This window comes from Rhinolophus hipposideros (genome assembly GCF_964194185.1).
Source record: "Rhinolophus hipposideros genome assembly, chromosome: X".
Lineage (NCBI taxonomy): Eukaryota > Metazoa > Chordata > Mammalia > Chiroptera > Rhinolophidae > Rhinolophus > Rhinolophus hipposideros.
In genome coordinates, this window is record NC_138046.1 from 51,707,862 (window position 1) to 51,734,753 (window position 26,892).

The following is a 26,892-nucleotide window of genomic DNA, read 5'->3' on the forward strand; positions in this document are numbered from 1 at the left end:
TTAACTACAGCAGGAAGACACACACAACCCACACAAGGGATACATCTGAAGCACCTAGCTCAGGTGACTAGGGAGTTTGTGCCACTGGGCCCACAGGACACCTACTTCTTAAGGCTACTCTACTAAGACCGGAGGCATAGCAGCCCTACCTAACACATAGAAACAAACACAGGGAGGCAGCCAAAACAGGGAGACAAAGAAACATGACCTAAATAAAGAATAGAACACAGCTCCAGATAAAGAACTAAACAAAATTGAGACAAGGAATTCACCAGATGCAGAGTTCAAAACACTGGTTATAAGAATGCTCAGTGATCTCAATTAAAATTTCAAGAAAGATGAAAAACATAAAAATTCAGATAGAAAACATAAAAAAGAACCAGTGAAAAATGAAGAACACAATAACTGAAATAAAGAACACAATAACTGAAATAAAGAACACATTAGAGGGAATCAACATATTAGATGAGACAGAAGGTCAAATCAGCAATTTCAAAGTTAAGGTAGCACAAAACACCCAATCAGAACATCAAACAAACAAACAAACAAAACACAAAAAATGGATATAGTTTAAGGGGCTTCTGGGTCAACCTCCAGTGTACCAACATTTGCATTATAGGGGTACTAGAAGGAGCAAAGAGAGAACAATGAATTGCAAACCTATTTGAAGAAACAATGACCTAAAACTTCCCTAAATTGGCTAAGGAAACAGACATACAAGCCCACGAAGTAGAGTCCCAATCAAGATGAATACAAAGAGGCCCACATCAAAACAAATCATAATTCAAATGCCAAAGGTTAAAAACAAAGAAAAAAATCTTAAAAGCAGCAAGAAAAAAAGCAGTTAGTTACATACAATGGAGCTCCCACAAGACTGTCAGCTGAATTCTCAACAGAAACTTCGAAGTCCTTAAGGGATTGGCACAAAATATTCAAGGTGATGAAAAACAAGGAGCTCCAACCAAGATTACCCAGAAAAGATATAATTTATAATCGAAGGAAAGATAAAGATCTTCCCAGACAAGAAAAAGCTAAAGGAGTTCCTTGCCACCAAATCAGTATTACAAGGAATCTTAGAGGGACTACTTTAAGATGAAAAAAAAAATTAAAAAATATGAATAATAAAATGGCAATAACTACATATCTGTCAACAATTACTTTAAATGTAAATGGATTAAGTGCTCCAATCAAATGACATAGGGTAGCTGAATGAGTAAGAAAACAGGACTCGTACATATGCTGCCTACAAGAGACTCACTTCAGATCGAAAGACACACAAAGACTGAAAGTGAAAGGTGTGAAAAAAATATTTCATGAACATAGAAATGAACAAAAAAGCTAGGGTAGCAATACTTAAACCACAGGAAAAAGACCTTTAAACAAAAGCTGTAACAAGAAACTAAGAAGGACCCAGTAATCCCATTTGTGAGTATTTATCTGAAGAAACCCAAAACATTACTGTGAAGGACATGTGCTTTCTTATATTCACTGCAGCATTATTTATAATAGCCAAAATATGGAGGCACCTTGGATGTTCATCAATGGAAGCAAAATAGATTAATCTGTTCCAGACCTATACAATCAACCCCAAAAACTTAGCGTGAATTTTACTATCTAATGATATCACAGATCCATAAAATTCATGGTGTTCGTAAACCGAAATGTTCTTCAACGGAGGCATTCGAAAACCGAGGTATCACTGTACATTTTTTGGTGCCCTCTGTATGTATGTATATATATATATATATATATATATATATATATATATATATATATATATATATATATATATATATGAAGTTATATATACTTTCATATATATATATATATATATATATATATATATATATATATATATGGTCTATTCTCACTGAACATTTCCTCCTACCAATGGTAACAGTTGAGTGTATATTTCTCCACACATTTCTTATTATTTATTTATTAAATTTAGTGAGACATCAGTTAGTACAATTATATAGGTTTCAAGTGTACATTTCTATAATACATCATCTATGTATTGCATTGTGTGTTTACCATCCAGAAACAGTTTTCCTTCCATCACCATATATTTTATGTCCCTTTCCCTCTTCTGCTATCCTCCTCCCCCCTTACCCTCTGGTAACCACTAAACTGTTGTCTGTGTCTAAGTGTTTTGTTTCTTATTTGTCTTGTTCGTTTGTTGCTTTCAGTTTCATATCCCACATATAAGTGAAGTTACATGGTTCTCAAGTTTTTCTGATTTATTTTGCTTAGCATAATAATCTCAAGATCCATCTATGTTGTTGAAAATGGCAGTATTTCATCTCTTCTTATGGTTGAGTAATATTCCATTTTCCACACATTTTTATATGCTAATGCAGTAGTTAGAGATGACAGATAGAGATAAATGGGTAGAGATATAATCAACCGGTATTATCATCTAAACAAGCTCATATTGTTCTCATTATTCCACAACTTACATGTTTTATTCAATAACTATAGAGCACCTTTCTATATTAATGAACATAGATGCACTTCCTTTTTATGGACGCATAGAATGGAGATATGGGTCTGTCACTCAGGGGTCAGGTCAAGGCTAGAAGTATTGTTTTTGAGGATTATCTATATAGTGATAATTGAAGCCGTCCTTTTGGTTGACAGCACCAAGTTAGAATACATAATTTTAAGAGATATTTCCAGGTATTTCACAATTTCAATAAGACAATGTAATCTCATCAGAAAAGATCATCTACACTAAGCATTCGGACATCTGTGCTTCAGCACTGATAGCCAAGAGTTGGAAATTCACTTAGTCTTCACAAGATTCAATTTATCCTCAGAAATCTGATGGAAGATGACAACCATTACCTATCTTCATGGAATGTTTGTGGAATCAAATGGGATAATATACTTAAAATTCTTTGAAATCTTTGGAAGAATATTATAAATGTAAGGTATTATATAATATCATTACTTGACCTCATTTGAATTAGTCAGAGTGCTATCAGATCTCTATACCGCTCTCCACTTCTTACCTCAATCTACAAACATCAGCAAATTTCATTTCCTGCACATTTCTTACAGTGGAGTGAAACGGGAAGCAACTGTCTTTCTCTAATATTCAAATACGTCTGCTTGTACCATGACTACCAAGTTGTTTCTATAATCCTTCTGTAACTCTTCTTAGCTAATCTAAAAAAAGCTCTTCAGTTCTTAATAATTTGAAAATCATCACACTTTTTGTGTATACAAGTGTAATGCACTAGAGAAAAAATATCTTAAAATATTACTTAAAAAGGTAGCTTAAGTAGTTAGGAATTTCCAATGAACGTATCATTGGTTTGTGCACTTAAGTGTCATAGTCCTAAAACGAGGGAACTTGCATAAAGGGAAATAAGATTCACATACATGAATGAAACAACTGTTAACGAATACAAGACAGTGCATGATGAAATTGAGGATGATGTGAAAATGACTCAGGAAGTGATCCTGCACTTGACAAATGGATCATCACCAGGGTCTTTTGAATCCCTATGAACTCTAAATTTCATTTGATTATAATTTTAAAAAGCTCTCCTACTGTATGTATAAAAGTTCAATTTATTTAACCTATTCAGGATGCTCTTATTGTACAGTGTGAAACATATTAATATTAATAGTATTTAAAGTAAGCGACACTTAAAGATACAGTTGAGATACAGTTGAACTCCTAACCTATTGAGGCAGGTTAGTTAGCATGACTTCAGGCTGTCAGGAATTCCCTGGTAAAATGAACAAGCACAGTCACATCTGCAAGGTCCTTGCCCTGAGAAACATCATTAGCACAAGACAGCTGGTTTGTTTCAAAAAGTCCCGTTCAAAAAGTCCTGGTTTGTTTCAAAAAGGCTTCTCAGAAGCCCCCTCAAGGCTGAGGTGATAAAAATGTACCAGTAGGCGTCAGCTTTTCTCCTTAGATTCATAAGAAAAAGTATAAAAACAAGTGTCATGCAGTCTCTAGTCCTGCACCCCGCACAAGAACGCCGGATATGGTGAGGCCAAAAAGGAACACCAACGGAATTATAGATAGGGGAGTCATACCACTATATTCTTGATGGTGGCTGGTCGAGACACAAAAGCAAACATCTTCCTGTACCCCAATGAGGGGTCTTCCTGTACCCCAGTCTCACTGGCGGCCTGGCGAGACACAGGAAGTAGAATCCACATGATCAGCAATCCGCCATCTGCTTGCTACCACACTTGCTAGCCATGATCTGCTGTCTGCTTGTCTGCTTGTCTGCCTGCCAACCAACCAACCCACAACCCTTGCTAACTGCAATCTGCCCTTGCTAGCTCAGCCACGGCAGTTGTATCAGTGGCCAATGGCTAACTGGTTACAGCTGATGACCAACTAGTAACAGCTGATGGCCATCTACTACCCAAGCCAGCACCTTTACACATGAGGCCGAGAGCCTGGAAACTGCTCTCTGGAACTCTGTTCCCACAACAAGTCTTTGCGTTAGCTAGTGGGCATCCCAGCTTCGGGTACCTCCGCCCGCTCGGGAACTGTAATTCTTTACTTTAATAAACTGTCCTCTTCTGCAACCTCTCCAGTGCATGCTTCCATTCTTCGGTTTCATGAGACTACGATCTTGGTGCACATAACATAGCATCAGAATCCTACATCATTTATTGGGGGCTCGTCTGGGATTGAAACAGTTAATCACACTGCTTCTGCTACTACTTGCCTGGCTTCAGGCTTCCATTTTAATGACTCTCAACAAAACTGGACCTCTGTAAGCCACTTAAAAGTGAATAGCACAGCTATTCGGCAGTGGGTCCCGAAGGCTCCCTGGGTCTTCCCCTGGCCAGACTGCCCAGAAGAGTGCTGTTCAGAGGCTCTCCCTTCCCCTCTCTGCTACTTTCTCCTATTCCTCTGCTGCTTTTTTCCTTCCTGCGAAGAGGCTGAATACTGGTGTGTGGCCATGATTGTGGGCCTTTGCAGACAACTGAGGGGCTCTGTCCGTGGGTACACTGTGGTGAGTCCCAAAGGTCTCTCTGGTCCCTTCCCAGCCTGACCGCCCGTAAGGGTGCCAGGTGGATGACTCCTCCATCTATACTGCTATTTTTCATCCTGTTACCATCTCTCCTCAGCTCTTGAAACGCTAGTCCAGGGTCTCTTCCCTGTGAGACCTCCTCAACATTCTCCACCAGCCTCAAGACATCTTAAGGTAAGAACATGCATCTCTGTCTCAATAGAACATCTCTTGTTACTCAGGATAAGATTTCCTGGCATTTGGCATACCGTCTCATATCATCCTATTGGAATCACCTCCACGTTTTAAAGTACAAATGGAGGTGTCCTGACATTCACACTAAACATATCTTGTTTTTGTAACCTTCCCACCCATTACTGATTTTTCCAATAACTGTTTAGCAGCCCAAGTCCATCTAGGACAGCACCCCTGGGGTCCTGAATTTCTTGCTGCTTTCCTTTTACACCTTTGTTTTGAGAACCATCAGACAACATCCTTGGGGAAAGCAAACATATTCCAGAGTTGCTTTTCCTTAAGGCAACTGCCTTGTCCGAAGCCTTTTTGGGCTTCTAATACGTTGCTGTGCCCCCTAACACATTGGACTGCATGGCCTCCTTCCACACCCTTTCATCCAAGCAAGGTACCTTCTTTACAGACTTTGAGCATATACTCCCTTCTTAACTATCTTTATTTGAAAGGCCAACAATACTTTAACAACACCATCAATTTTAGAGACACCCAGAGTTGGACAAAACACCCCTCCACTTTAAGACACCTCATTATCAGCCACTGCCTTTATCGGCCTGTGGGCCAGCACCAAATATTCATTCGGGGGCACACACGGATTTGGGTAGTCGCCCACTGGGGACACAGGCCAGGCAGCCCAGGTAAGTACAACTAACCCTGGCACGGCGTGTCTCCCTACGTGCTTCAGAACAGGTCGTGCAGTCTCCTTGGCCCAAGCTTCTAGGGGATGCCCTAGACAAGGTTATTGGGAGATGAATTGCAAAGGGATGCCTTTCTTTTCGCCCTCCCCTTCAGATGGGCAATCAGCCTTCATGTGCCTTCAGCCCCCTGAATTGCACCTTGAAACACTGAGACAAATCTGACCCTCAGACTCTGAAAAAGTAGAGCCTAGTCTTTTTTTGTTCCAAGGTTTGGCCTCAATACAAATTAGAAGATGGGGAAACTTGGCCTTTGGATGGAAGTATTAACTATCATACTATCATACAGCTAGATCTGTTTTGTAGATGGGAAGGCAAATGATCAGAAGTTACATATGTGCAAGGTTTTTTCTCTCTAAGGGACAACCCAGACTTCTGACAAAAGTCAAAGTTGACCCATCTATTTTGGCTGTGATTTCTTGTCTCCCTCCTCTAAAGAAGACCCATTCAAAGGAACCTCCAACGGGACCCTCCTCTTCAGAGGAAGTCACCTCAGTAGACACCCAGTCAGATGACTGTCCCAAAATTCTATACCCTACCCTTCCTCTTTAGCTGGCTCCTGTCTCGGCTCCCTCTTGTTGCCCTCCATATCCAGGAGCTCCTGTACAAAAGCACCCCAGGCTAGGAGCAAATGTTCTTCCCTTACAGGAGATGACAGGAGAATTTGAGCCTGTCAGGGCTCAAGTTTCTTTCTCTCTACAGGATCTCAGACAAGTAAAGGGAGATCTAGGGAAGTTTTCAGACGACTCTGATAAATATATAGAAGTTTTCCAGAACTTAACCGAGGTCTTTGACCTCTCTTGGAAAGATGTGATATTATTTGTAAATCAGACTCTCACTAATTCTGAGAAACAAGCAGCCTTACAAGCTGCTGAAAAGTTTGGAGATGATCAATTCCTAGCATATCATGATGAACAGGCAGAACGAGACTCCATTTGGGAGTCTTTTTCCTACAGGGAAGCAAGCAGTACCCACTAACGATCCACAATGGGATCCTGATACAGCCATGGGAAATTGGCTGAGAACACTTTCTGGCATTCATGTTAGAGGGACTGAAGAGAACTAGGACCAAACCCATCAATTATTCAAAGCTGTCTACTATTAGCCAAAATTTGGAAAAAAATCACCCAGACTTTTTAGAAAGGCTCAGGGAGGCCCTCATTAAATACACTCACATTGGGCCAAACATCCTCAAAGGGGAAATTCTTCTAAAAGACAAATTTATAACTCAGGCTGCCCCAGATATCTGCAGGAAATTACAAAAATTGGCTATTGGCCCTGAAGGTACCTTGGACCAGTTACTCAAGGTAGCCAACACCATCTTTTACAATCAGGACCAGGAGGAAGCCCAGGACAAGGAGAGGAAAATAAGAAAAAAGGTGGAAGTATTGGTGGCTGCCTTACAGGTTACAACCCAACAGGGTACCCAGGGAAAGTCCGATTGCCACCATTGTGGACAGTCTGGTCACTGGCGAAGGGAATGCCCACGGTGACTGGAGCCGACCCAGAGACCTCCATGGCCCTGTCCCAGCTGTGAAGGGGATCACTGGAAGTCAGACTGTCCCCGGAGGCCTCTACCCCCAAGGCCAGCCTCACGCAGCCAGACTCCCACACAGGACTGAGGGGGCCCGGGACTTCTAACAGAGGCTTCTTCATCCCATCTAATCATCGGGACTCCTGAGCCCTGGGTAACCCTAGAAGTAGAAGAAAAATCTATTGATTTCCTTCTAGACACAGGAGCCACCTTCTCCATCCTCCTCTCCAACCCAGGGAACCTCTCTAATCGAGATGTTACTGTCCAAAGAGTAATGGGCAAGCCAATTACTAAATATTTTTCCCAGCCCTTAGGCTGCATATGGGGTGACCTAATGTTCTCCCATTCTTTCTTAATCATTGCAGAAAGCCCTACCCCACTACTGGGAAGAGACATTATGACTGAGATGGGAACTATTATTCTCCTAGTTTCTGGAAGTATTCCTAGCTGCCTCCCAGTAATGGAAGCCAACATCAACTCAGATATTTAGGTCTCACAAGGGGTAATTGGTCATGTCTTCATAGCTACTCCAGTCCACATTCATCTTAAGGACCCCACTCTATTTCCTTGCCAGAAACAATACCCTCTAAAACCCGAGACACGGAAAGGACTAATACCAACCATTAACAATCTCAAATGACAAGCCCTTCTTAGAGAAAACAGCAGTCCTTGCAATACCCCCACCTCAGGAATTCCCAAACCAAATGCGGAATGGAGACTAGTTCAAGACCTCCGGGACATCAACGAGGCAGTTATTCCTAGACACCCTATAGTTCCAAATCCTTACACGCTCTTAGCCCAAATATCTGAGACTGACAGATGGTTCTTGGTGTTAGATCTAAAAGATGCCTTTTTCTACATACCCATACACCCTGACTCACAATATCTCTTTGCCTTTGAGGACCCTGAAAACAAGCTTGTCGTATCTGGCCCTCTTGTTAGAAAGTCCTGTAATCCAAATATGGACCTGCTCCACCCTCAACTTGGCCACATTTCTCCCTAAAATGGAGGAAGAATTAACTCATAACTGCCAACAAGTCTTAATGCAAACCTATGTTGCTAGAGCAGATTTACAAGAAATGCCCCTAGACAACCCAGATAGAAATCTTTTCACTGATGGGAGCTCTTTTATACAAAATAAAACTTTTCTCATTTTTATTTTATTAATTATTAGAGGGATTATCTCATGTTGTTGCCTACAATGCGTCTCAGCTTTGCGTCTGAGAGAGAGCAATGCGTCTCAACCTAATGGCTGGCTATGATGAGTCTACAAGACAACATTCTCACCTGGACTCGTTCATCTACCAGGGACCTTTAGATAGACCTCTAGACAAGTCATAGCTGCTGGTCTCTCTATCCCCCTCTTCAGTCTGAAGTAGCCAGAATGGTCATCACCCCTACTCCCTAATGGCAGTTAGGGTTTCGTCTTCAGAGGGAGGATTCAGGCAGGTTAGTTAGCATGACTTCAGACTGTCAGGAAATCACTGGTAGAATGAACAAGTACAGTCATATCTTCAAGGCCGTTGCCCTGAAAAACATCATTAGCACAGGACAGCTGGTTTGTTTCAAAAAGTCCTGTTCAGAAAGTCCTGGTTTGTTTCAAAAAGCTTTCTCGGAAGCCTCCTCAAGGCTGAGAAGTTGATAAAAATGTACCAGTAGGCATCAGCTTTTCTCCTTAGATACATAAGAAAAAGTATAAAAACAAGTCTTTGCTTTAGCTAGTGGGCATCACAACTTTGGGTAGCCTCTCCTGCTTGGTAGCTGTAATTCTTTGCTTTGATAAACTACATTCTTCTGCACCGTCTCCGGTACATGCTTCCATTCTTCTGTTTCATGAGACTATGATCCCAGTGCACATAACATGACATCAGAATCCTACATCATTATGAAATCCAGTGAAAATGGATACCATTGACTTCATTTGGGCATGAATTAGAAAAAGGCCAGTTGGCATGAAAAGTAATAAAGGGGTTAATTTCTACCTATCATTAGTTCTTCCTAGAATTTTCTTCATTTACCTTGACTTGATGGCCTGGGGTTAGGGGGAAATACATCTTTCAGCTGAAATGAATAGTTAACCGAATATATGCGTATCCAGTCAGTTATTTTCCTTCCTTGTTAACTTATTTGCTTCGACTGAGTAGAAAAAATGGGCAATTTTCATATTTAGCTATACTATGGCTGGGATTTAAAAATAGTTCTAAATAAATATATGGCAATGCACTAGGTTTTGTAGTATCCCCAAGTATTCATAATATATCTTGTAAAAAAAAGTTCGAAATCTAGGAAAATGGTTGGCAGATGCAGAACATTATCATTTCTCCAGGATTTTCCAGTGGATTTACTCATAAACATTCACCTACCAGAAAACAAATTAGACACCTATTTGTCTTTAGGGGAAGTAGATGGTGCCTAATTTCTCCAATTGGAAACCCCACAGCAGGTTCTCTGCTTGTATTCATTGTATAATAAAGGCATGCATGAATAAAACAATCAACTTGGAGTAAGGTTTCTGGGGGCGAATTCCCTTCTGCCCGTTCTTGGGAAATTTTTTTGCTTTCCCATTCCTGAATCCCGAAAATGTTGGTCAGGAAATTGGGAAAATTGGCTCCTTGAACCCAGTAATATCCACAATGGGAAATAAATGTACTACTCACAATGTACCTCTTAGACATTTTCCCTATTTATCCCTATCTAAAGTTACATTGTGTTACAATGTTACATGCCACTAGACATGCAACACCAGAATCAGATATCCCGTGACCAGCTAATTTTAGCTCTTATAAATCGAGCACATTTTATCATGGAGAACAGAAAACAGTTTGTATCTACACAGAGAAATATTTACTTTCACAACACAGGATTTGACTACAAAGTCATCTTCAGGTGAACTAAGGAAATCTAAGGTAGTGTACCTTAATATGACATTGTAGTCAAATCATGGGTTGTGAAAATAAATATTTCTTTGTGTAAATACAAACTGTTTTCTGTTCTCCATGATGACTCATTTCCACAAAGTGATGGCCAATACTACAAACCACATTCGATCAGTTTGTTTGAGGCTGACGATTGTGATGTATGTGTGTTCTTGGCTCTCTCAGCTGCTGTGGGTAAGTCAGTCTATTTAAAAATAACTTGCACTGCTAATATTTTATTCCAATATTACAATAATTTCCAATCTCACATCATAATGTTTTGTGGCACTTTTTAGCTATAAATATTCACTGCACAATATAGGTCTTTCTTAATTTTTTCTTAATGCTTTTAAAGGAAATAAAATTTGAATTGGTTAAATGTAGAGATCTTGTGTCTTTACACAAGAGATCCTGTGTCTCTCACAAAATACTTGAGCAATGTTAGTTGTCTATGTGAACTGGAAGAGGATGAATTTGTTGCCTTGTCAAATAAGAATGAAATTGCACGATTGGCGAAGTCATTAATGGAAAGACTTTTTAAAGGAACATTTACAGCAGAAGTTCCAAAAGAAGAAATAAAGGATCTCCTTACTGAGAGCTCTGACATTAAATCAGAATCTGATCTGAAGTGTGAGTTGACTAAAGCAATGTCAATTTCTTTTTTTTTTCTTTTTTTGCAATATCAATTTCGACATCAAAGTCTATCCCTATGCACGCAGACAAAATGTTTGCTTCTTTAAGGAAGGAAATGAGCTTATGTGAAGCAACGCATTCTCTCACTCCCAACTTGAAGATGCTTTTAGATGCACTCATAACAGTTCGACCAACATCTACCGAAAATGAAAGAAATTTTTTCACATCAAGTGTATTTGTTACAAAGCAAAGATGACAATTGTCTGATTGGGCAATTAATGCTCTATGTTTCTTCAAGTTTCATTTTAAAATGACAAATAAAAATGATTTGAAGTATTTTTTTAAATTTTCAAATGAGTAATATTTCATTTGTTTTCTACTAATGTTTAATTTAATAAATAAAATATTTAAATGTGACTGGGAATGTTAATACATTGTGTGATACATGTAAAAACTCACTGTATACAATAAGGTTGGGTTAAATAAAGTTTGTATTGATTACATTGTTTGTATTTTGAGAAAACCTGAAATATAACAAAAACCTAGCCAAAATGATACCGTAGTGACCCCTATTTAGCACTCAGGGCAAGAGATGTGCTAGTCATTAAATTCCGGTCGACCTCCATTTAGGAAATTTTATTTACCCAAGTTTTGCATTGATCTTTTACATACAGGACTATCTTGAAACCTCTGAAAGACTGCGCTGGGACCACGAACCCCGGTTGCCCCACCTTCTCTATGGCTTTTCTGTTTATTAACATTTACTGTTTCAGCCATTATTACAGATGATCAATGGAAATTAAATTAAAAAGATTATTTCGGGAATTCTCGAGAATTCTCGGGAAATACAATTTCCCGTTCTTGATTCCTGAAGGTTCTAAAATGTTGGGAATTTGGAAACCCTAAGTTGGAGTATGAGGATTATATGGAGGTTCAGGTTCCAGTCTCATCCCAGCCTCTAACAAATTCCTATTTAATTCGCTTTAACTGTTTTCTACAAAAAAGTTGATCTTTGTGGCTTTCATACTTTCAATGTAGGACCCTTAAACTCTACTTCCCTTGTGATGTGGCTCTCCTTTGAAATGGTAACAGTATCTGCCATCACATAGTGATAAACCTCAGGCAGTAGTAATTCTGTATGTACTTGGCACTCTCAGTTCCTAGTAAGGCCCAGAGTTCTGCTGAGAGGAAGATACATTCATAAAGAGTGCAATAAATAGAAAGGAGATGATGGTGTGAGGATAATAACACAAAGAGAAGCAGGAGCCAGGTTAAAGAGAAGCAGGAGCCAGACTGAATCCTTTGACTTGTGTGGTAATTTGATATCAAGGACCTTCCTTTTCTATATGGGTTATAAAGCTCACACCCCTAACCAAGCACAGGATCATGGCTGGGCTCTAGATACCATGTAGGTGCATCTGACCATACTGTTTAACCATGTTTATAGGCAGGCCACATATTCTGATGCCATTTTATCTATGAGGAACCTGAGGCCTAGACAGGTAAGACCACTTTTCCAAGTAATTCTTGGCTACTTAGTGGTAGACTTGGGATTTAAACTCATGTTTCTGGACTTCCACATTATTGCTATTTCCATAAACTTCTGACTGAGAAAGATGTGTATGCAAGTCACAAACTTCTGTGTGTTTTTTTAATTAAAGTCTATCGGCACGAACTTCTTATCCCAAGGGATTCAAGATGATTTAGAGATGCTAACTGGCTGATCTGCTAGCAATTATTTTTCTTACTAAAATATATAATCAGATGATTCGACGTTCCCAACTATAAAAAAAGTTTAAGATTGGGTTTCCCACATACATGTAAATTCCCCCAAAACCAGCGAGATCAGATATGTTTGTAAAGCTTTAATGTGTTTGCCATTCTCAATTAACAGGAAGTTGAACTTGTGAGAAGCACGTATGTACATTATATCTATCAGGCCAAGTGGGTAATTTAAAACTCTCACACATATCTCAGTAATATGATGCTACAGCATTTCCTGGCTCAGGACCAGCTGATCCCAGAGTGGCCCGAATATCCTGCTTTTTGTCAAGAAGTTCAAGAACACCAAAGAACACCAAAACTTCCTTTGTAATTTCACCCAGTTCCAGAAACAAAATTTTTTTCCCTCTGTAAAGTATATCAGAGAGTGTTTAGGGAAGATTTTGTTAAACGGGTTTATTTAACACAAATGTTTGATAAAAACAGAATTGGTCAATTAGATTTTTCACACATTACCTTTCACAGCTTCTTGATCTACCAAAGCATATTATTAATGAGTACTACCTGTTCCATTTGGATATGCTCTGCCTCCCAAGATACACTGTAAACAAACAGGAGCCTAGTAGTTAATAGATGAATCATGAAGCTGTTTACCAATATTTTTTTATAATATAACTAGAAAGTTTTTCTGAGTATGACTCTGTTAATGAAAAAAGTTAATTCTAATGTGCCTGAGATCATATTTATTAAGACACAAAAAGTTGAAAGTACTTGAATTCCTGATAGTTGACCGCAGGGGAGAAAAATAAGAAAAACAAATATCAATATATTTTATTGATAAGAGAAAGGGTTCTGCTTTTAGATCACAGAAAACTTTGATAGGCCACCAGCATCTAGATCATCAATATCTACTGGAAAAATTTTTTCTTTGCCCGATCTTATTCTAGAGCCTGCAAATTATTGGGGTCATAGAGACTATATTGTAAGGCAGTTAAAAAGGTTCAAGTAGAAAACATCTTCACAGTCCCTCATGTATTTCACTACTGTGCCAGATATTTGAAGACTTTTAAGCTGGGTATCCAGTTAAGTTTCTGTCTGCTATCGTTCTTGCAAAAAAGACGGTAGCCCTCACTTGGTTCATATACAACGGCGATGATTCTTAGAATCATAATGGGGGGAAAGCCAGTCCAAAATATGATGTAGAAGGTGTGAAAGAGGACCTTGCTGAGGCCAATTTTTGGTAAAAGTTGCTCTCTGTCCCATCATGCCCTTTGTCTCTACTCAGCTAGAGGGCTCTATGCTGTGTAGATTGTCCTTCATGGGCAGTCAACACTTACTTATTCAGGGAACAGTTTCTTCTAAGTTCTGCTTTCTGACAGATGCCACTGTTCAAATATGATGATTGAATCTATGCGACTATGTTAAAAGATGAATATGTTATCCCTTCCAGACAAGAACATTTTTTAATAGTGGCCTTCTAAAGGTAACGATACAATAAAAAGGAATTAGTTTAAAGTTGAAAACTAAAGGTAAGACTATTTGAGGACTTTCAGTACTCACGCTGTATCTCCATCCCACAGACTTTTGATATTTATTCACTCTCACTCGCCTTCCTATTTCAGGTAAAGGGGTCTGCAAAACCAAGTACAAGATGTTATTAGATCCACTGGTACATTCTGAAAATAAGTGATTCTTCAGTACTTTGTGCTCTTTGAGTACTAAATGGAAGAATAAAGTAATATTATTCCTCTCTCAAAATTTGCTAATAGTTTTAATAAAAAATCATATATATGATTTTTTATTTAAACTATTAGCACAATTTGAGAGATTATGTGTGTGTGTGTGTGTATACACACACACACACACACACACACACACACACACACACACACACACACATATATATATATATATATATGGAGAGAGAGAGAGAGAGAAACTTGGCACCAAATTCACAGTAACAGAGTTAACTGTCATATTAATGAGAAAATTACAGTTTAATGTAAGTAAAGTTCTATTTCCCCTTACAAAACAAGGTAATTGACACGATCAATGGGCTCAATATATTGTTTAAGTATTTAAAAAGTTAGAGTATCTAACAAGTAAACTGAATGAGGAGCAAAGTCTCTTAAGTTAAAACAAGGAAATAAGTATTTTGGAGAGTGTTATTCAAATAATGCTAGACTGATTATTTGAGAGTCATGGTTTGTAGGACAAAATAAATCCATAAAACCTCAAAACCCCTTGAAACTCACATTGGTTTGCAACATTTGACGTTTACTAACAAGGCAAAAAGCATGCAACTCTTTAGTTTCAGCAATTCACTGCCTGCACAAATTGTAAAAGAACAGTGGATGGCATTGACAACAATTCACTGAACATGTATAGCTTTTCAAATACAACCTTTGAGAATTTTCCTTTAGGGTATAGCAAAATGAAAATTTTGTGACCTTTGCTATGTTCATGCTAATATTACCTTGAGAAAGTGAGGCACTCATGCTAAAGAAAGAGGTAAGAAATCAGTACTTAGCAAATTCTATGACAATATGTTATGAACCGTGACACAACTTTATGAATGTTATCAGGAACAGTGTCAATTAAATTGTCTCAGTTGCTCATCTGTCAGAAAATACAAGAAAACTTTGCATCTCTGACAAGTTCTTTCTACCTGTCATTGAGTATCTAATGGCCTCAATTCTCAAAAGAAATAGTTGGAGAGGGAAAAGAATACGATGGAACACAGAAAGATTAGCACAATATTAGAAGGAATTGCCCCTTTGCCATCCCTGGAAACAGATAATCAACTAGAAATAGAAATACAGATAATTTCTTTATTCTTAGAGAATAACAAAATATGTCAAACTTTCACTGTGAGTAAAGAATTTTATGGGTAAATATAATAAATCAAAAATAATAAAACACACTAATGATAGAAATAATACTAAATGATAAATATAATAAATCTAGATTCATATCATTATAATTACATACTAATGATTTAATAAACAAAATAATATTTTATGAGCTATATATCACAAGACCATAATCCATTAAGAGAACAGAATACAGAGAGTACATAATATTACCTTACGAGCATTCATCACTTTAACAGCTGTAAATGCACCCGTCTTTTCATGGAGTCCCTGAAACACAAGATAGTAAAAAAACATCAAATGCTGCTTATATAATCAAGCAAACAGGAAGCAAAGTGAAAAATATTAAAGTTCAATAAGATGAAACACTCTAGCCTACCATGAAATATAAAGTAGTATATAAAGAGTAAATATAAGGTATGATATAGAGAATAGAAACATTACATTATGAACATTATAAAGAAATACCAAATATTCCACTCAAAAATATCAAGCATATTTATGGAGTAAGTTTTTTTTCTCCTTTTTATTACAGTATTCTTGAAAAACAACATTACATTAATTTCAGGTGTACAACATAGTGATGTAACATTTATATACCTCACAAAGTGATAACTATGATAAGTCTAGTCACCATGCACAGGGTACAAGTTATAAAAAATATTATTGACTATATTCTCTATACTGTACAATACATCGCTGTGACTTATTTCTTTTATAACTAGGAATTTTATTTTTTTATTATATTAGTTTCAGGTGTACAAAACAACATAATGATTAGACATTTACACCACTCACAAAGTGATAACCCCTAAGCCTACTATAATTTTAAAAAAATACAGAGAGAGAGAGAGACAGAGAGAGAGAAAAAGAGAGAGAGAGAGAGAGAGAGAGAGAGAGAGAGAGAGAGAGAGAAATGCATACACATTTTAAGAAAGGAAAAACTATTAAAATTGTAATTCTCAATATGTACTGATAACAAAAGATGAATACAGGTATATTATCATGGGATGTAAAGTACAACATAGAGAATATAGTCAATGGTATTGTAATAGCTATGTATATACGATGTCAGAGGTGTAGTAGACTTGGGGGAAGTTTGTACCTCTTATTCTCCTTCACCTTTTTCACCCATCCCCCAAACCTCTTTCATTCTTGCAACTGTCAGATTGTTCTCTGTATCTGTGAGTCTGTTTCTGTTTTGTTTTGTTTTGTTTTGTTTTGTTTTGTTTTTCAGATTCCACATATAAGTGAAATCATATGGTATTTGTCTTTCCCTGTCTATCTGAGTTATTACAATAGCATAATACCCTCTAGATCCATCCATGCCTTTGGAAATGGCAAGAATTCATTATTTCTTACGGCTGAGTAATATTCCATTGTGTATACATACCACATCTTTCTTATCCATTCGTTTATCAATGGACACTTAGGTTGCTTCCATATCTTGACTATTGTAAATAATGCTGCCATGAACATAGAGGTGCGAGTATCTTTTCAAATTAGTGTTTTTGTTTTATTCAGATAAATACCCAGAAATGGAATTGCTGGATTCTATGGTAGTTTACTTCAGTGAATTTACTTTATTATTTACTGATTTCTACTTATATTGGACTTTATTTTTAATTTTTTGAGGAACCTCCATATTATTTTCCATAGTGGCTGCACGAATTTACAATCCCATCAATAGTGCACAAGTGTTCTCTTTTCTCCACATCATCACCAACACTTGTTATTTGTTGTCTTTTTAATAATAACCATTCTGACAGGAGTTAGGTGGTATCTCATTATCATGTTGATTTTAATTTTCCTGATAGTGAGGTTGAGCATCTTTTCATGTGTCTGCTGGCCATCTGTATGCTTCTTTAGAAAAAGGTCTGTTCAGATACTTTGCCCAGTTTTTTAATCAGACTGTTTTTTTTTATGTTGAGTTTTTAAAACGCTTTATGTATTTTGAATATTAACCCCGATAGGATGTACCATTTCCAAATATATTCCCATTCAGTACGTTGCCTTTTTGTTTTGTTGATGCTTTCCTTTGCTATGCAAACACTTTTTAGTTTGATGTGATCCCATTTGATAATTTTTGCTTTTGTTGTTATTCTCTGAGGAGACAAAGGCAAAAAAAAAAATACTTCTAAGGCCAATGTCAAAGAGTTTAATGCCTGTGTCTTCTCTAGGAGTTTTCTGGTTTCAGGTCTCACATTTAAGTCTTTAATCCATTTTGAGTTTATTTGCATGCATGGTGTAAGAAAGGGTTGTAGTTCAATTGCTTTTTCATAGAGATGTCCAGTTTTTTTTTTTAACATCATTTCTTGAACAGACTGTTTTTCTCTATTGCATATTCTTACCTCCTTTTATCGTAGATTGGCCATATGAGCATGGATATATTTCTGGGTCCTCTATTCTGTTCCATTGATCTATGTATCTGTTTCTGTGCCTTTACCATACTGCTTTTATTACTATACTTGGCAGTATAATTTTAAATCAGACAGCATAATACCTCCAGCTTTGTTCTTTCTCAAGATTGTTTAGGCTATTTGGGGTCTCTTGTGGTATATACAAATTTTAGTATTATTTGTTTTAGTTCTGTGAAAAAAACGCCATTGGTATTTTGATAAGGATTGCATTTATTCTGTAGATTGCTTTGAGTAGTATTAACATTTTTTTATTAAAGTTTATTGGGGTGACAATTGTTAGTAACATTTTAAGTATATTAATTCTTCCAATCTATGAACATAGTATATCCCTTCCATTTATTTGTGTCGTCTTCAATTTTTTGATCAATATATAGTTTTAAGAGTACAGATTTTTTAGCTCCTTGGTTAAATTTAATTCTAGGTATTTTATAATTTTTCCCCTTTTTTATTTTTTTATTTTATTAGTTTCAGGTGTACAAGACAAGGTAATACTTAGACGTTCATCATTTATATCCCTCACACTGTGAACCCTCCTCCCCCCATCCACTATCCCTCCGACCTCGCACCGAGCCATCACATTATATATATAAAATTTAGTTGGCATTCATTAATGTTTAGCTCCTGGTGTACAGTGCCATTGTCAGGCATCCACAGTATCCCTGAGGTGGTCTCCCAAATAGGACGCATGTCCATCGGATACCCAACAAAATCTTTACAACATTATTGAATATGTTCCCCAAATTAATTTTCAAAAAACCCTGAGGCCATCTTGTGGTTACCAGCTTCTTCCTAATCCCTTCACCTTTCCCCTTATCTCCACCCCCCCCCCGCCCATCTAACAACTCTCGTTTTTTTCTTTTTGTCCCCAAAACTGTTTCTGATTAGTTTATTCACTTATTCTTTTCTTTAGATTCCGCATATAAGTGAGATCATATGGTACTTGTCTTTCTCTTTCTGACTTATTTCACTTAACATAATGTTCTCTACATCCATCCATGTTGTTGCAAATGATAAGATTTCTTTCTTCTTTATGACTGCGTAATACTCCATTGTATAAATGTGCCACAGCTTCTTAATCCAGTCATCTACCGATGGGCATTTCGGTTGTTTCCATATTTTGGCTATTGTGTAAAGTGCTGCAATAAACATAGGAGTGCATACAGATTTTTGAATTGGAGTTTTGGATTTCTCTGGGTAGATGCCTACGAGTGGAATTACTGGATCATAGGGTAGTTTATAATTTTTGATGCAATTGTAGATAAAATTGTTTTCTTAATTTCTCTTTCTGAGAGTTCATTATTAGAGTACATAGACACAAGTGACTTCTGTATATTTTGTATCTTGTTATCCTGCGAATTAACTGAATTTGTTTATTAGTTCTAATAGTTTATTGATGGAGTCTTTAGGGTTTCCTATATATAGTATCATATCATCTGCAAATAGTGACAGTTTTACTTCTTCCTTTCCAATTTGGTGCCTTTTATTTCTTTTTCTTGTCTGACTGCTGTGGGTAGGACTTCCAATATGATGTTGAATAAAAGTTGTGAGAGTGGACAACCTTGTTTTTTTCCCTGATCTTAGACAAAAGCTTTTAACTTTTCACTATTGAGTATGATGTGGTTATGTCATATATGGCATTTGTTATGTTGTGGTATGTTCCCTGTGTATCCACTTTGTTGAGTGTTTCTTATCATTCATGGCATTTACATGATGTCAAATGCTTTCTCTGAACCTACTGAGATCACATTTTTATCCTTCATTTGCTAATGTGATGTATCATAAAGACTGATTTCTGGATATTGAACCATTCTTGCCTCCAAGGAATAAATCCAACTTGATCATAGTTGATGATCCTTTTAATGTACTGTTGAATTTGATTTGTTAATATTTTGTTGTGAATTTTTGCATCAATATTCATCAGTGATATTGGACTGTGACTTTTCTTTTTTGTAGTGTCTTTGTCTGATTTTGGTATCAGGGTAATACTTGCCTCAGAATAAGTTTGAAAACATTCCTTCCTCTTTTATATTTTTGGAAGAGTTTGAGGATATGTATTAATTCTTTTGTAAATGTTTGGTAGAATTGATCTGTGAAGTCGTCTGGTCTTGGACTTCTGTTTGTTGGGAGTGTTTTTGAATAGTGATTCAATTTGATTACTTGTAATTAGTCTGTTCATATTTTCTGTTTCATCCTGTTTCAATCTTGGAAAGTTCTATGTTTCTAGGATTTTATCCATTTCTTCTAGGTTGTCCAATTCGTTGGCATATAATTGTAGTATTCTCTTATGATCCTTTGTATTTCTGTGCTATTGGTTGTCACTTCTCTTTCATTTATGGTCTCTCTCTCTCTCTGTCTGTTTCTGTCTCTGTCTCTATCCTGGCTAAAGGTTTATTATTATTATTTTTATTATTATTATTATTATTATTATTATTATTATTATTATTTTGCAAAGGACCAGTTCTTAGTTTCATTGATGTTTTCTATTATTTTAGTCTCTGTTTCATTTATTTCCACTCTACTCTTTATTATTTCCTTCTTTCTACTCACTTTAGACTTTGTTCTTTTTTTCTAGTTCTTTGTGTATAAGGTTAGGTTTGTGTGTGTGTGTGTATGTGTGTGTGTGTGTGTGTGTGTGTGTGTGTGTATGTCGGTGTGATTTTTCTTGTTCCTTGTGGTAGGCTTGTATTAGTGTAAATTTCCTTCTTAGAACTGCCTTTGCTGTGTCCTATGGATTTTGGAATACTGTGTTCCATTTTCAGTTGTCTCAAGGTATTTTTCGATTTCCTCTTTGATTTCTTAGTTTGTTGTTTAGTGTCATGTTGTTTAGACTGCATGTGTTTGTGGTTTTTTTGTTTGTTTGTTTTTGTTCCAGTTTTCTTCTTTTAATTGATTTCTACTTTCATACCATTACGGTCGTAAAAAATGCTTGACATGATTGCAGTCTTCTTAAAATGACTTATTTTGTGGCCTAAATGTGATCTATCTTGGGAAATCTTCCATGATCACTTGAAAAGAATGTTTATTCTGCTGTTTTGGGTTGGGATGGAATGTTATGTATGTTCCATTCATCTGATCTAACATGTCATTTAATTCCAATATTTCCTTGCTGATTTTCTATCTGGGTGATCTATACATTGATGCAAGTGGAGGTGTGAATAGCCCCTATTATTACTGTATTACTGTCAGTCTCTCTCCCTTTATTTTTAATATTTGCTTTATGTATTTGAGTGCTCCTATGTTGAGTGCATAGATTTTTACAATTGCTATAAATTCTTGTGATTCGATCCCTTTATCATTATGTAATGCTCTTCTGTCTCATGCTATAGTTTTTGTTTTAACATCTATTTTGTCTGATATAAGTAAAGTTTTATCAGGATTCTTTTCATTTCCGTTTTCATGGTATATATTTTTTGCATTCCTTCACTTTCAGTCTGTATGTGTCTTTAGACCTGAAGTAAGTCTTTATAGACTGGATATGTATGATCTTTTTTTTAAAAAAAAATCATCCACATTATATCTTTTGATTGTAGCATTTAGTCCATTTACATTTAAAGTGATTACCGAGGGAATATACTTATTACTTTTTTTGTCGTTTTTCTCCTGCTCTCTTCCCTTGTGATTTGATAACTTTCTTTAGTGTTGTTTGGTTTTCTTTCTATTTATTTATTTATCTTTTTTTTTGTGTGTGTATCTATTATAGGTTTTTGGTTTCTGGTTACCATGAGATTTACATATAACAACCTAGGTATACAGAACTCTATTTTAAATTCATGTTTGCTTAAGTTCAAACATATTATAAAAGCTATAGATTCTTATTCCCCCTCCTACGTTTTATGTTTTTGACATCCTATTTTACATCTGTGTGTGCGTGTGTATATGTGTATCCCTTAATTAACTATTGTAGATATACTTTTATTAGATCCACTACCTTTACTATATGTTTGATTTTAACCAGTAAAATATTTTTTGAATATATTTTCTTATTTCTAGATTTGGCTTTTTCTGTTTAAAAAATCCCTTTAACATTCTTTCCTTCCTCCCTCCCTTCCTCCTACCCTTTTTCCTTCATAATTCTGGTTTACTGGTGGTGAACTTTCTTAGCCTTTGCTTGTCTGGGAAACTCTATCTCTATTTCAATCATGAAAAATAACTTTGTTGGGTAGAGTATTCTTGGTTGTAGTTTTTGTTTGTTTTTGTTTTCATCATTTTGAATATATTGTGCCATACCATCTGACCTGCAAAGTTTCTGCTGAAAAATCAGGTATCTGACAATCTTACGGAGGTTCCCTTATAGATAACTAGTTGTTTTGGTCTTGTTGCTTTTAAGATTCTCTCTTTAACTCTTGACAGTTTAATTAAGATGTGTCCTGCTGTGGGTTTTTTGTGTCATCTTGTTTGCCATCTTTGATTCAGGGCTTCGATGTCTGCTTCTTTCACTAAGTTAAGAAAGTTTTCAGCCATTATTCTTCAGGTAAGTTTTCTGTAACTTTCTCTTTCTCCTTTCCTTCTGGGACTTGTAAAATGCAAATGTTAGTACACTTGATGTTTTCCCAGACATCCTTTAAACTATCCTCTTTTTTTTTTTTTTAACTGCGAGAAATTCAATGCTGCCTTCCCTTTGGAGAGGAGGGAAACCAGAGTTTGTTGCCCCAAATACACTTTTGGGATATTATTTTTTTAATTAAAGTTTACTGGGGACACTATTATTAATAAAGTTACCTTTGTTTCAGGTGTACAATTCTTTTTTAATTTATTGGGGTGACATTTGTTAGTAAAATTACATAGATTTTAGGTGTACAATTCTGTATTACATCATCTATAAATCCCTTTCTGTGTTCACCACCCAGAATCAGTTCTCCTTCCATCACCATATATTTGATCCCCCTTACCCTCGTCTTCCAAACCCCACACCCCCTAGTTTAGTGGTTACCAGAGGTGTACAATTCTGTAATACATCATCTATATATCACATTGTGCTAACCACCTAGAGCCAGTTCTCTTTTCGTCACCTCATATTTGATCCCTTTTACCCTCATCTACCAAGCCCCTCCCCGCTTACGCACTGGTAACCACTAAACTATTGTCTGTGTCTATGATATTTTGTTTATTCATTTGCTTGTTTTGTCCCTGTGTTGTTTTCAGTTTCATATACCACATATCAGTGAAATCTCATGGTTCTCTACTTTTTCTGTCTGACTTATTTCGCTTAGTATTATAACCTCAAGAACCATCCATGTTGTCATAAATGGTATTATTTCATCTTTTCTCATGGCAGAATAGTATTCCATTTGGTACATATACCACAACTTCTTTACCATTCATCTATCGAAGAATACTTTGCTTGTTTGCATGTCTTGGCCACTGTATATAAAGCTGTAATGAACCCTGGAGCTTGTCTTTATGGATATATGCTTTTTTATGGATATATGTCTTTATGGATATATGCTTTCAGATTTTTTTCGGCAGATACACAGGAGAGGGATTGCCAGGTCATACGGTAATTCTATTCTTAATTTTTTGAGGAACCTCCACACTGCCTTCCATAGTGGCTGCACGAGTCTGCATTCCCACTAACAGTGTATAAGGGTTCCTTTTCTTTCACAGCCTCTCCAACACTTGTTATGATTTGTCTTGTTGGTGACAGCCATACTAACTGGTGTGAAGTAATATCTCATTGTGGTTTTTATTTGCAATTCTCTGATGATTATTGATGTTGAGCATTTTTTCATATGTATATTTGCCATTTGTATGTCCTCTTTAGAGAAATGTCTCTTCAGGTCCTCTGCCCATTTTCTAATTGGATTGCTTGTTTCTTTGTTGTTGAGTTGTATGACTTCATTCTATATTTTGGATATTAGCCCCTTTCAAGAGGTGTTGTTTGCAAAAATCATCTCCCATTTGGTTGGTTGCCTCTTTATTTTGTTGATGGTTTCTTTTGCTGCAGAAGCTTTTTAGTTTGATATAGTGCTATTCATTTATTTTAGCTTTTACTTTCCTTCATTTGGAGTCAAATTCATAAAGTGCTATTTTAACCCAAGGTCCCTAAGTTTAGTACCTGTTTTCTTCTATGCAGTTTATTGTTTCAGGTCATAAATTTAGGTCTTTAATCCATTTTAAGTTAATTTTAGTACATGGTGACATACAGCAGTCTAGTTTCATTCTTTTGCATGTGGCTTTCCAATTCTCCCAGCACCATTTATTAAACAGGCGGTCTTTTTTGCATTGTATGTTTTGGGCTTCTTTGTCAAAAATTATCTGTCCATATTTATGTGGGTTTATTTCTGTGTTCTCAATTCTATTCCATTGGTCAGTGTGTCTGTTTTTCTGTCAATACTTTATGGTTTTGATTATTGTTGCAATGTAGTACAAGCTGAAGTCAGGGAGTGTGATATCTCCAGCATTGCTCTTTTTAGTCAGGATTGCTTTGACGATTTGAGGTCTTTTGTGACTGCATACCAATTTGATCAATTTTTTTGTTCTATATCTTTTAAAAATGTCATTGGGATTTTGATGGGGATTGCATTAAATGCATGTATTGCTTTGGGTAATATGGCCATTTTAACTCCGTTGATTCTTCGAATCCATGAACACAGAATGTCTTTCCATTTCTTTGTGTCTTCTTCAATTTATTTTAAAAATGTCTTACAGTTTTTATTGTATAAGTCTTTACTGTATTTGATTATTGTTTCTAATATCTTTCTGATGGAGTCTTTAGGGTTTTCTATATATAGAATCATGCCATCTGCAAAAAGTGACTATTTAATTTCTTCATTCCCAATTTGGATGCCTTTTACTTCTTTCTCTTGCCTGATTGCTCTGGCTAGGATTTCCAACACTATGTTTGAAAGCAGAGGTGATAAAGGACAGCCCTGTCATATTCCTGAACATAGAGCAAAGGGCTTCAGTTTTTTCAGCATTAATTATGACATTAGCTGGGGGTTTGTCATATATGGCCTGTATTATGTTAAGGTATTTTCCTTCTATACCTATTTTTTAAGTGTTTTAATCATAAATGGATGTTGCATTTTGTCAAACGCTTTTTCTGCATCAGTTGATATAATCATATGATTTTTGTCCTTTATTTTGTTTATGTGGTGTACAACATTGATCGATTTGCAATGAAAAAACCTTGTGCCCCTGGGATGAAACCCACTTGGTCATGATATATAATCTTTTTAACGCATTGTTACATTTGACTTTCTAGAATTTTGTTTGGGATTTTTGCCTCTGTATTCATCAGAGGTATTCATCTGTAATTTTCTTTGTTTTTTGTTTTATCATTACCAGGTTTTTGTATCAGGGTAATGTTGCCCTCATAAAATGAGTTAGGCAGTATTGTCTCTTCTTCAATTTTTTGAAAGCATTTGAGTAGGAAAGGTATTTGGTCCTCTGAATGTTTGGTAGAATTCACTAGTGAAGCGATCTGGCCCCAGACTTTAGCTTTTGGGAAGGTTTCCCATGACTGCTTCAACTCTCTTACTGGTGATTGGTCTATTTAGATTTTCCAGTTCTTTGTGATCCAGCCTAGGAAGGTGATAGGTTTCTAAAAACATGTCCATTTCTTCTAGGTTATTGAATTTAGTGGCATATAGTCTTTTGTACCTTTCTTGGATAATCATTTGTATTTCTGTGCCATCCGTGGTAACTTCCCCTCTTTCGTTTCGGATTTTGTTTACTTTTATCTTAGTGAGTCTAGCCAAAGGTTTATCAATTTTATTAATCTTTTCAAAGAACCATCTCTTTGTTGCATTAATTATTTCTATTGTCTTTTTCTTCCCTATATCATTTAGTTCTGCTCAGATTTTTATTATTTTCTTCCTTCTGCTGACTTTGGGTTTCATTTGTTCTTCTTTTTCTAGTTCTTTAAGATGTAATGTGAGGTTATTTACCTGGGATTTTTCTTGTGGTTTTTTGTTTGTTTGTTTGTTTTTTGAGGTAAGCCTGTAAGGATACAAATTTCCCTGTGAAAACTGCTTTTGCTGCATCCCAAAAATTTTGGTAGGATGTATTTTCATTCTCATTTCTTTCTGTGTATCTTTTGATCTCTCCTATTTCTTCTTTGATGCAGTCTTTCTTCAAAAGTATGTTGTTTAATCTCCACATATTTGTGGGTTTTCCTGCTCTCTTTTTGCAGTTGATGTCCAATTTCAAAGCCTTGTGATGAGAGAATGTGCTTGGTATGATTTCAATCTTCTTAAATTTGCTGAGGCTAGTTCTGTTTCCCAATATATGGTCTATCCTTGAGAATGTTCCATGTAACTGGAAAAGATTGTATATAGTCTGATGTTCTAGGATGAAGTGCTCTACAAATGTCAATTATGTTCATTTCATGCATGGTGTCATTTAGGGCTGATATTTCTTCATTATGTTCTGTTTGGATGATATATCCATAGCTGTCAATGATGTAGTTAGGTCCCCTACTATAACTGTGGTTTGTTCAATTTCTCCTATTATTTCTGTTAGTAGTTGCTTGGTATATTGGTGCTCCCTGACTGGCAGCCTCAATATTGATGACTGTTATGTCTTCTTGTTTTATAGCCACGTTATCATTATGGAATGTCCATCTTTGTCTCTTGTTACCTGTTTTATCCTGAAGTCTGTTTCATCAGATATCAGTATATGTACACCAGCTTTTCTCTGAATACCATTTGTTTGGAATGTCCACTCTGTCTAGAAAATAGAAAAGTTTTCACCGTTTCTATTTGAGTCTATATTTGTCCTTGTAGCTGAGATGTGTCTCTTGGAGGCACATGTGGTTAGGTTCAGTTTTTTTTTTTTTTATCCAATCTGCTATTCTGTGCCTTTTTATTTGTGATTTCAGGCCATTTACATTTAGGTTGATTATTGATATATGAGAATT

The 26,892-nt window shown here is 36.3% G+C and overlaps 1 protein-coding gene across 2 annotated transcripts in view; it reads right to left on the minus strand.

Moving 5' to 3' along the window:
- NRK (Nik related kinase) overlaps positions 1-26,892 on the minus strand; it is a 184,789-nt gene that overhangs the window by 85,298 nt on the left and 72,599 nt on the right. For both annotated transcript variants that reach the window (XM_081043133.1, XM_081043132.1), the window contains exons 3-4: positions 15,826-15,882; positions 14,300-14,371 (exon numbers count right to left, since the gene is read on the minus strand). In XM_081043133.1, the coding sequence (XP_080899259.1) occupies positions 14,300-14,371; positions 15,826-15,882 (129 nt within the window). The remainder of the gene's footprint in view (positions 1-14,299; positions 14,372-15,825; positions 15,883-26,892) is intronic.